Source organism: Alligator mississippiensis, chromosome 2 (genome assembly GCF_030867095.1).
Source record: "Alligator mississippiensis isolate rAllMis1 chromosome 2, rAllMis1, whole genome shotgun sequence".
Lineage (NCBI taxonomy): Eukaryota > Metazoa > Chordata > Crocodylia > Alligatoridae > Alligator > Alligator mississippiensis.
In genome coordinates, this window is record NC_081825.1 from 193,365,501 (window position 1) to 193,377,517 (window position 12,017).

Consider the following 12,017-nt stretch of genomic DNA (forward strand, 5'->3'; position numbering starts at 1 on the left):
TAGGAGCAATAAAAATGGCGTGAACTACAACTTAATTGCACGTATAGATACATCCAGGTTTGATCTGGTATGTCAGTTCCTAAACCCTTGGTGGTTTATTTATAGTCTTTATTTATCATAATAGGATCTGTATTCCTCATAATTGTCAAAGCTTGCACTGAGTTAGACACTTTTCAAAATCTGACTGGAAGACTGTCAAATAATCCCTGTATATAAGCCAAACCTCCCAAATGCCAGTCAAGTACAGTAACTGAAGGAACATAATTCCTACCTGAGGCAAGATGCACAATTTTGACTGGCTTCTTCACTCGTTACAGAGTTCTGCACATATTGATAGACGATCCATGCCTGCTATGGGCTATATGACCCACACTGTAAGTGCTCCCAGTTTACACGGCAAGTCGGTAAGTTGAAATGTTATTCATTTTCTTTCCCCTCACTTTAACCTTTCTAGTTCCTGAATCATCTTATTTTTTCATGAATTGTGATTTGAAACCCCAGTAATTTGAACTTAAGCTTCAGTGTGAACCAAACCCAAACTTAGCTCCCAGTACAGTCAGTGGGAATTTTGCTGATGGAAACAGTGTGGGCAGGAGCAGGCATTGTCTCTGACGTTCTTGTCTTATTACTAAAATACAGTTTCCTGGGAAAACCTCATCTTTTGCTGTTTGTTTGACCAAATGCAGAGTTAATGGAATAATTGTCATGTCAAGTAAATGCTTTCTGGGCGCTGAGGTGAAGAATGTAATTACAGTGACTCTTCCTGAAGACTGCTAATTTCCTCTTTACAATGTGTCTAAATACCTGCAGCCTGAAGAGCTAACATTGCTTCTCATTCGATTAAGGAGACATCAGGCTAAGTTGGCTAGTATACGAAATTACACAGTCGCCCAATTACTGCAGCACTTGCCAACTAATTCCACCTATCAGGTCAGCTGCTGATTGGCTCATCTGTGCTATATGACATTTTGTGACTCTGCAAATGCTTCATTAGTGACATGCTTGAGTCTGTGCTTTCTTGCCCATTCTTTGGTATTTTATGATTCCTGAATCATTTGTGGTTTTTTTCTTTGCTATTGTACTTGCTGTAAATGGTAAGCATTTTAAGCTGTGGGGTGCTATTGCATTTGGTTTCCAAGCTTTTCAATATTATTTTGCTTTGATAGTACTTCTGAGAATGCTGCCCCTGAAAAGTGGGTTAGATTATTTACTCTGATTGAAGCAAAACAATTCTTTTTGCTATTTGACTATTTTTAGCATGCTCAAATATTCATGGTAGGTCATGACTGTGTCAGTTTTGTAACTGAAGAATAGTTCGTAAGTTTGTTTTTCCTTTTGTTTTGTTAGTCATTAATAGTAGACATCATAGGTCAAGAATGGTACCACTGCAAAGCTTATAAATTGGAGATGGGACAGAAATGCAGTTATAATACCTCTCGATCAGCTGTTAGATTTGTAACATTCTCAGAAGTGTAACCATCTAGGCAACTGGAAACAAAACATAGTGGCTCTGTTTTAAAGCCTTCACTGTTTTTAAAACCCTAAAAACGTTTCTAAATTCTTTAAGTTTAACCATTCCTCCTCACTTACTCCACCTACAAAACAGTTGCAGTAAAATGGACTGGGCTGTACCTGTGGGTATCCTTTCTGTTCAAAACTAGGGACTCTAGAGTTTTCAGCTAATACATTAAGGTGATCCCTTTCTCTGTTGCAGTCTGTGTTGAATGCCAGAGTAATGTTAAGCAAATGTTTGTTAAGAAGCATCAGTATTATGTATTGATTTGTTAGAAGAATTTTTTTTTCAAATGACCATTTTCACTGGCTCAAGAGTTGGACTCAACTTGAAAACAGAATAGTTTGGTTTTCTTTATGCAATTTAATGAGTCCAGAATCCCAAATGATTGTGTTAACAAAAAAGTTCCCAATATTTTGGGCAATTAACAAAATATTTGCACTAGTTATAGTTTGCTTTATCATTTGTTGAAAATACTTGTGTTGTAAATGACAAATGATATATTCTGTCGTGGCTCTATGTGCTTTTCCTCAGGTAACTACAGTAAAAGCATATCAAGAGTATTATGACTATACATAATATTAAGACAACACTGGCAACATCTACTTAATAGAAAGAAATAGGTATTAAAATTGAACACAAAAACAGGAAAAGTTAAGCTTGCTCTCAAAATGAACATTTATTTAATATTAGTCATGGCTTATTTTCTGACTCTTAAATGAAGGAAAGCACATTCAAAACATGGGGGGAAATTGCACCAAAAACATTTATTATGTAGTGAAAAAGTTCATTTTGATACCTGATTGACCTCAGTTTAGGCAAAAGTATTTTGTCAGAGGGGCATATAATTTAGGTTGTCAACCCATGAGTTAACGTTTTTTCCATAAAGTATCCAACTTTGAATATGCCATATTTTCTTGCATGCCACATGCCCCACAAATAAAACGTGTGTCTTATTTTGGCAAGGCAGAATGATGATGAAAATATGTTTCCAGAGTCCTGTCTTAGTCCTAACCACAGAGGCTGAGAACACTGCAGCATCAGCAAAAGCTACAGTGTACAGACATAGTATTAGAGTTAAGGGTATGGGAGGGAACACAACCCCCGGCCCGGCACTGACCCCCAGCTGGGTCACAAGGGAGGGAAGCCCATAGTGGGGGCTTTACTTCCTCTACCTCCTGGAGCTGGGAGCTGGGCTTGAGTCCCCCAGCCACACCCCTTCTCAGACACCAAACTAGCTGGGGCAGTAGCTGCTGTTTCTCTCCCAGCCCTCTGGACTATCTCCTTCCACACCCTCCCTGCCCAGCCCAGCCCAGCCCGGCCATGGCAACCTCCTCTGCCCCCCGTCCCCATGCAAACACTTAGGCACATTGGAGCTGGCACTCGAGGAGCATTGCCAAGCTGCAAGGTAGCAGTGACTGGGACTGACTCAGAGATGGAGGCTGGGGGTACAGGGCAAGCACTGGAGAAGGGTGTGAGGGATGTGAGGGAGGGAAGGAAAGTAATCAAATAAATGAAGAAGTCTGGCACTAATGAACGTGACAGAGCTGACAGTAGCTGGAGCAGGGGTGGCTGGGGGGGCTCACTTGTTTACCTGGGTAAGCCTGAAGCTGCAAAGTTCAAACCCAAACGTCTTGGTCTCTCCCAGCTGCAACCACTGCTGGCTTCAGTGCCTGGGGTTGCGTAAGTTTGCTCATTGGGGAACCACCAGGTAGTCTCTGGGAGCCTCCTGCCACCCACCTCTGAAAAGCAGCCATATCTCCTCCCTTGTCCCTAGTTTGTTTTGTCACCTACACCAGGAGCTTGCTGGAAGGTGGGTGGGGGCTGAGGCGGGCACAAGAGGACCTCACATAGGGCTTTCCTCCTCTTCTGTGGATGTGGAGCCAGAACCCAAGCTGTCCCCAGCCATCTCTTTTGTAGGGCTGAAGGTGGGGGCAGAGCGAAGCTGCCACGCTCTCGCAGAAGGCACCATTTCCAGCCGGCCCAGTACCAAAGCTGGAAGAGCCTGGCCCCACTAAGCTTATGCTGCAAGCCATGGGGAAGCTGAGCTGACCGCATCCTTCCAGGCTCTAGCCCCATGCCCCACACGCTGCTGTCAGTGCAAAAAACTGGAAGGGGTATTTGCCCCTCTGTGCCCCCCCCCCCCCATGATGTCACCTACGTACATTGCCCCTGCCACCATCAGCCAGCCTAAAGGGTGGAGGGTGGAAAACCCACCCCCTCTGGCCTGGCACTGGACTCCTAGCTGAGTTCTACTGAGCGCAAGGGGGAAGCCTGCAGTGGGGACTTTACTCCTCCTGCTCACCTGGAGCTGGGAGCCAGGCTTGAGTCCCTCAACCACGCTCACTTGCTCGACCTCCAAGCTGCCTGAGGAGGTAGTGAGGGGGGAAAACGCACCCACCTGGCCTGGCACCAGACCCCCAGCTGGGTGCTGCCTGGCACGGGGGCGGGAGGGGGGGATTGGAGCCTGCAGTGGGGGCTTAACTTCCCCTGTCCCCTTAGGTACTTCTGTGTTGCAAGGAGCTCTGCTACTCCTGGAGAAATGGTAGAGTGCCGATCTTCGTGTGTGTGTGTGTGTGTGTGTGTGTGTGAAGGGGGTGACTATGGCTCCAGCCAGCATGCACTCCCAAAACTTCTGGGTAGGATAAGATGGCTTGCTGAAATGAAAACTGCAGGACAAACTCAAAAGGGAGCCAGCCAGGTTGATTACTGGCTACATCTGACCCAATCACAGAGCCTGACTGAAGCAAAGGACCATCAAAAGAAACAAAGGGGAAAAGCCAGGCCTATGCTCTGGGCCTGGGCTGCAGGTAGTTTGGGTCACTCAGCTCCACTGGGAGTAGAAAGTTGCAAACCGCAACCCCGGCCCAAAGGTAGCAGGATTAGAAATGCCCAGATTTCAACCCTGTTTAAAACTGCCAGGCCTAATACCTAGCCAGCCAGCCAACCCAAGGAACCAATATCCTCCTCTCTGGTATTAATCCCTTAAAACCTCAGAAAAGGGGGGGAGGGGGGGAGTTCCCAGACACTGGGACAATTCTCCTCCCCCCACCTGAGTTTCCTCTTTTGCTATCTACAAATTCCTTCTCCCTTGGAGGAGACTTTACTCTTCAGCAGCCGCTAGCAACTTCTCCACCTCCCCAAACCAGCCTCACTCACCTTGTATCCCCCCAGATAACATCCCCCTGGCCCTGTCCAGTCGGGGAGTGCCACACTCCAGTCTCTCTTAACCAGTCTGTCTGAAAAGTCTTTGCTCCCCCTGGCCAATCAGGCCAGACGATTTTACATATTTTGCACAAATGCAAGACCTCAAATTTCCATGTGCAGAGCACTTAGCCAGAACAACAGGGGCCATCTTGCCCTCATAAAAACACACACACACACACACACCCCCACACCCCCACCCCCCACCAACCAACCAACCAAAAGTACACACTTGGCCATATGCAACCTAAGTGTGTGTGAGTGTTATATTTAGGAAAAACTTTCTCACTAGGAGGGTGCTGAAGCACTGGAACAGGTTGCTTAGAGCAGTGCTGGAATCTCCATCCTTGGAGGTTTTTAAGTCCCAGCTTGACAAAGTGCTGGCTGGAATCATGTAGTTGAGGATGGTCCTGGTTTGAGAAAGGTGTTGGACTAGATAACCCCCAGAGGTGCCTTCCAGCCCTATTTTTCTATCATTCTGTGAGTTAAGCCTGATACTACATCCAGCCAGGTTTATCTTAAACTGGTCTTGGCCATTTTGAAAGTGGTTTAAATGCACTGAACTTCTGTTCTGTTACAGGTTTAAACCAGTTTTTGATCACTTAAACTGCGTTTTGTGTAACTTCTGTCCCTCGCCTCTGGGGCCAGCAGGGAGAGAAGTAGAGCAGGCGTTACAGCTACCATCTGTGCTTCCATTCCTCCATTACAGCTCAGAAAATCATTTTCCCTGCTTAAGATATGCACCCTAATTTTGAAGGGCTGATTTTGAGGGAAAGGTACAGGTGGAATGTGAGTAAATACAGTATTGGCTAAATACTTTGTGTCATGCCTAAGAAAATCATTTAAGCCATACCTGTGGGGTTTTTTTAGCTCTGCATATTATATAAGGAGGGGTGGGAAATGTCAGATTTCTCTGTTTGGAGAGTAGATAAGAGGTAGTAAAGCTCTCTGTGAACACACTTTGTCATTTTATATTTAACTATAAGCAGCAAAGTGCTGGTGAGGCAGATGTGCTTATTCTGTCTCTCCTACTTGCTACTTTTCTTTCTCACTTATATATTCACTTAACGCAAAGTTTCCAGTATTTGAGAAGTAAGGATTAGAATACATAGCATTGTTTTTTTTGTTTTTGTTTTTTTTCCCCTGTATGCTTAAATGAAGGCTGATGATACCTACCTCCAGCTGAAGAAAGATTTGGAATATCTGGATCTAAAGGTAGGGCATATTTATAGGAATAATATTTCTGGTATTTTTCATACCATCAGTCTTCTGCATGTGTTCTTTCTAGCTGCCACATTCACAACCCTTTCCTATTGAGAATCTAGAATGTTGAATTCTCCTTTGATATACTTTGAATATTGCTGGAATTGAAAGCGTTTTGAGAGAACTGATTATAAAATGAAATTGTACAATTAGAAAATTTGCTTATTGCATTAAATTTCTTTGTAGTTTAACTTGAAAACAGAGCCAAGTAACAAATTCTATTTTGAAGGTTTAAAAAAACAGCAAAATGAATTGAAAATATTTCCCTATTATAGCATTATGGTAGTAATAAGTTTAAAGCTGAGTCTTTGGAGTTAAAAGACAAAATGTATTTAACCTGTTTTTCCCTTTATTATTATCAGAAAACAGGTACCTTTTGCTATAATATTGACATTCTAAACACATTTATCATGGTTTTATTTCTAGGGGGTTGTGTGTTGAATATTTGGAAACCTTCTGTTGCATACATATTATTAATGTGGTGGTGCTTTACTTGCATTTTGGTAGATCCAAAACTATAGTTGTCTTCTTCAAGCTATTCATCCCATGAAATGTAGCAGAATGCCAACCACTTATCTGCTTTTCTGCCATAATGAATGAAGTATAAATACCTTGTGAGCTTTATTGTAAGCATCCATGAACCTTTTTTAGATAGGGTGGCATATAAATCAAATAAATAAGTAACTCACTACCAAAGATTAGACAGAGCTCCAAGCAGAACCTGTTGGCTGCTTCCCTAGATTATTCTTGATGGTTCATTTAAAAGTAAAGAGATGCTTTCCTAACCATTTCATGACATGACTGAACAGTTTGTTGGTCAGAAATGTCCTACACTAGTACAGTGAAGAACAGTGTGAATCTGAAAAATAGGTCCAGATCTTACTCATGCTGCTTAGAGTTTGCATTCACATCCTTAACAATGTAAGAAATTTTTTTTTTCATTTCTGTTAAAAATGTTTTACGCTGTGGAAGGCTCATTTTAATTCTTGAGTATCTATTTTTGTGGAGTATCCTCATACCTAGTATTTTATTTGGTCAACATTTCCAGGTTCAGCCTATACAAAAATATTTTATAGGTCCTTCCTTCTCTTAAAATCAAGTTTTTCATTGCCAGTGAAATACTGCACTAACATTTGTGTCAAGCAATAGTGGCATCCAGTGGTGAGTTGAATTAATTGACATATCTTCCCCAAGAGAGATCTCAAATTTTTGTTTGTGTCAAATTGCTGATATTATGTTACATATATTCCAGATGTTCACTGAAACATTATAACCCTAGCTATTAAAATCTGTGTCTAAAATAAAATAGACATCCACCTTGCAGCGCAGGTAATTGAAAACACAATTAGATATCTGAAAGCCAGGTTTTAGCAAATCCATTTCAAAAGACATCTGTAACCATTCTGCTCAGCACAGCAGCTTAGAGGCTCTTTGGCATGAAGTACTTCTCACTGAGCATGTCTACACAAGATACTTCATGTGCAGGAACCGAATAACACTGAGCAGTAGGATGCTGGGCAAAAACCATACTAACATGCTACCGCACCGTAACTGTAGTTACTGCACATTTAGTTAGTACTTCATTAAGCAAGTACTAAACTAAATGTGCAGTAACTATTGCACATTAATGAATGTGTAGACATGCCCACTGTATATAAACTATAAATAAGTCTGAAAATAGAATAAAATCTGAAGCCTAATTACCCCCATTGTTTGTGTGTAGATGGTTTCTTGCGTGTCAGTGGGAGCTGCATGTGGGCAGCCAGTATGAGAAGCTCAGTGTAAACTGCTGATGAACACTCTCCCATCATGTTATGTGAGGTGAAGCTTGTAGCACTACCTGTAGTTAAGATTGGTCAGTGATCCCCATTTTAAAACTTATTTAGTTGTTTATAACTTTCCAAACCAACCATTCAAGCAGGTATTTTTTAAAGTTCGTTAGGTTAAAGGGTTCGGCTATTTTTCAGCAAGACACTTTGGAAAAAATGCATCATTTTCCCCAATAAAAAAAAAATCTTGTAACAATATTATTGCCGAGTGGAGAGTTATGACAGAGCCAGGCTCAGGTAGAAGAAGAACAGAATAAGAACGGGGAACTGGGACCTGGTTGGGATGTAGCAACAGAATATTCTGTAACTGATAAAATACACTCCCCTCCAGAACTTTGAATTGAGCTCAGGAAACCTCAAATCTCTACATTCCCTTACTGCCAACAGAAATCTACTGACAAGCCATGTCTCATCCCCCTGCTAATGACTGGTCTACATTTAGGAGTATCACCTACTCCTGCTATCATTTACTTCATTATCTCAAATGATAGAGGTCTGTGCTTATCAATCTAAGGATCTGTACCCAGGTGATGTATTAGTTGAAAAGACAAACAATACGTTTCCAGATGAACCAAATGGGGGAGGGAAGGGGGACTCAGCAGTAGGATTTAGTCTGGCTTTGTTTAAGGTTTTGATGTGTAAATTTTCTATGATAAAATAACTTTGAGGTTGCAGTGTTCAAGTCTCTTGTCAAATTTAAAGTAACCTTGCAGCCTTAATTCAGTAAATATGCATTATGGCATAGTCTTTAATTACACAATCGCACACAATTTTTTTTTTCCATGAGACCCCTTCCTCATAGAATAGACCGGCTCTGTGAAAGAGTCTGGGCTGTATAAAGAAGGAAGGAACCCTGATATACTTTTTGCAGAAGTTCAAAAGTATGAATGAGGAGGGTATTGCAGAAAGAGAAAGGATGATCTTATTGGAATGCTGCCCTGGAGCACTGGATTCTGTCCCCATCTCCACCAGAGTTCCTGTGTGATATTGAATAAATCGCTTAAACCAAAGCTTCCTTTCTTTGTCATGAATCATGTGATCCTCATTTCCTAATATCCAGTTTGAGTGGGTGAGGCCAGCTTTGCAGAAATGCCGAATACTTGCAAGTCAGGGGGAGCCATGTTTGAAACATAAATAACTGAAACCACTACATTTTCTGAAGAATAGAGTTGTAGGCATTTCAGGTTGGGCACCTTAAACTTGGTTGATACTTTTTACCAATTAGTATCTTATCTGTCTGTATCTGGATTTCCCATTTGTGTAAGAAGGGATAAAGAGCACTAGCTACGTTCACAGGAATGTTGTGAAGATTAATATCCGTGAAATATTGTATTTACCAAAATCCAAAATGACCCCCCTAATAATTAGATTCTATACATGGAAACTTTCTAAATCTGTTATAATTTTCCACACATAGATCTAATTATTAGAGGGTTGTTTGAAATTCCATCCCCCAACTGCTGCAGCGAGGAAAGTAGCGGTGGGGCGCAGGTGGGTCGTGGGGGACAGGCAGGGGACTTGAGCCCTGCTTCTAGCCTCCCTATACCTTAGCCCCTGCTTCCTGTCTCCTCACCCCTCCACAGCCTCTGCTTCCCCCCACCCTCGCAGCCTCTTCTTCTCCACCTTCTCCCCCACAGCCTCCCTGTATCTTCCCCCATCCCAAAACCTCTAGTAAGGCCTCCTTGGATGCCCTAATGGCAGGAATTACCTCCCACTCTTTGTCCTTCATTCTTAATTTGCTCACAGGATGGTGACCATATTATTTTTAAGGAAATCCGAGACACTGTGTTTCAAGTGAAGGTGGAGTGGCATGGTGCACCAGGCACTGCTGCTATGTGGGAGCAAGGCAGGCAAACTGGAGCAGTTTCCAGACCATCCCTTGCCTCCAGCCACTGCTCTCCTGATGGAACCAGGCTGGGCAAGTGTGGCAGTGTGGCACCTGTTCCAGTCTACCTGCTTTGCTCCTGCACAGCTGCAGCAGTGCCTTCCCAGCCACCTGCCTGGTGCACCATGCCACTCTGCCTTCTTGCCGGACTGCATCCCATGCCCTGGCTGCCTGCCTCTGTCTGCAGTAGTGCTGCTGACTTAGGGAAGGGGCACCAATGGGATTGCTAGGAAGTGCAGAGGTGCAAAGTACTAGTTCATCTAGGGCACCATTTTCCCTAAGGCTGGTTCTGCTGCGCCACGCTCATGCACAGTACAGTTAATAGAGAAAGAAGGGTTCATGTTAGATGGCCAACTCTGGGACTTCTGTTTCAATTTTCACCAACTGGCCAGGACAGCCTGTGAAATCTGGGACTGTCCCAACCAACCTGGGATGTATGGTCATCCTAGCTCACAGTGATGTTGTACAATGGCTTTAAGTCCCAAGGAGTAGTAATGTGTTGCACCCTTCACTGCACTCATCTAAAATAATTTGGTTTGTTAAGTGATAGACATGGAAGTTGGAAAATAGATAGTCACCCTGTAAAATGATGTTGTTGGTGTTACCTTGCACATGGGAGATGACGGTATAGAAACAAAGGTGAAAAGTATATCCTAATTGAAGTCCCCAGTTTGAGATAGGTAGTACCTGACTTCTTTTAAAGCACATATTATACAGTACTTGATGCATTCAGAGCACAGCTGTCCCTGGGACTCTGTTCAAGTGGAGAGTGCACAGCATTTATTCAGATCTGCCTCCCAAACTAAGAATCCAGAAAATAATATGTAATTTGTGACCATTTAGGAGGAGTTCTTTTTAAATGCTTTCGCCTGTATCACTTGGAAACTGTGGTGGAGGACGGGTTAGATTTCACATCTCCATGGCAGCAGTCAACAACTGAAACAAAAGTTTGGCAAAGCCTTCTAGGCCTTCAGACCAGATCCAGTGGCTCCATGGACTAGCTATGGTCTGCAGGCCATATGTTGCCAACCCCATACCTAAACCACAAGACCATGCTTTTCTTCCTGCCATTTCTTGCTTTGTTCACCTCATATCTGTCAAGTCCTGAAGGGGTAGGGAACAACAGTGTCCTTTGTTACACAGCCCTGCTTTATCCATCGAGCATATCCTTTCTGTGCACTGAATGAAGCCAGGATACTGTGGAGAAATAGTATGAGATCATGGATCCCAGTCTTACCTTCCTTTGCCCCAGTTCCTTGTCCAGTCTTAGTCTTCATTTCACTCCATTGGCTCCCAGTCTCCAAACCTGCAATCCATTTTTCTTCATGGTTCTTATAGGACAATATCAAAATGGATAACTTAATTATTAAGTGCAGGACAGCATCATTTAAGTAATAATTTGACCCCAAAGAAATCTTTTTTCTTTTTGTCCTACTGTGCTATCGCCTTTCTTCATTGGTCTATCTTTGTTTAATGACATTTTTAAAATATTGTATCCAGGAAGCTATTTCTGATGTTAGTATCAAGCAGTTATATATTGCAGCATTAATCAATGCCTTGGTGCATTGCTGTGGTATTTAAAATATAAATATTGGATGATGCAGTTAATTCAGCATCATATTCTTTGTGCATGAGAGGTGATTCTGGAAAATTCAAATTACAGAGAGTTGAAAAACTCATTTACATTCCTCCAATCTTATATTTGTAATGATAATACTCCTGCTTTTTATATTATGACATTGCCAAGTAGCATGTGCTATAGATTTTGAACTGAATTATCCCTTAAAATACTAGAGTTTTGTTATTTTAAATTTAAATTGGTGATATGGTAGAAATGCAGGGATTGAAGATTGTGACTCCATGTTCCCTGACAGTCAGGAAGTAACAGAAGTTCTCTACATGTTACTACTCCTTGTTCAGTGAAGGGGTAATAAGCAATAACAAGTCTGCTGTAGTACCTACCTTCTCCTTAAAATACCAGCTTTACAGATAGACCAAACATCTGTTACCTTTGTATTGTCATTGTTCATGGGGTTTGGGGATGTCATATTTTTTATAAGACGCTGTGACTAAACTTTTGTTTGAAACAGATAAAAAATAATGGACCTGTGATCAACATGGTTTACAAAGTGCTAAAGAACTCAGCACAAGGTTTACTGTCCAGTATAAATGTAAGACTGCTTGTCTCTGAAATGTAATCATCCCATTGCTTTTCCAAACAGCAGTCAATGTCTGCATACCCTAGCTTCCACAGGTGTCTCATGATATATACAGCAGAGCTTCCTGTAAGGTTTTTTTTTTTTGAGGCTGTATGCAAAATTAT

At 42.2% G+C, this 12,017-nt stretch overlaps 1 protein-coding gene across 7 annotated transcripts in view; it reads left to right on the forward strand.

Annotated features, from left to right (window-relative positions):
- PLEKHA7 (pleckstrin homology domain containing A7) overlaps positions 1-12,017 on the forward strand; it is a 340,205-nt gene that overhangs the window by 292,174 nt on the left and 36,014 nt on the right. For 4 of the 7 annotated variants that reach the window (XM_059722625.1, XM_059722626.1, XM_059722629.1 and 1 more), the window contains 3 exons: positions 318-404; positions 811-930; positions 5,879-5,932. In XM_059722625.1, the coding sequence (XP_059578608.1) occupies positions 318-404; positions 811-930; positions 5,879-5,932 (261 nt within the window). The remainder of the gene's footprint in view (positions 1-317; positions 405-810; positions 931-5,878; positions 5,933-12,017) is intronic. The other 3 variants (XM_059722627.1, XM_059722630.1, XM_059722628.1) reach the window with 2 other exon arrangements.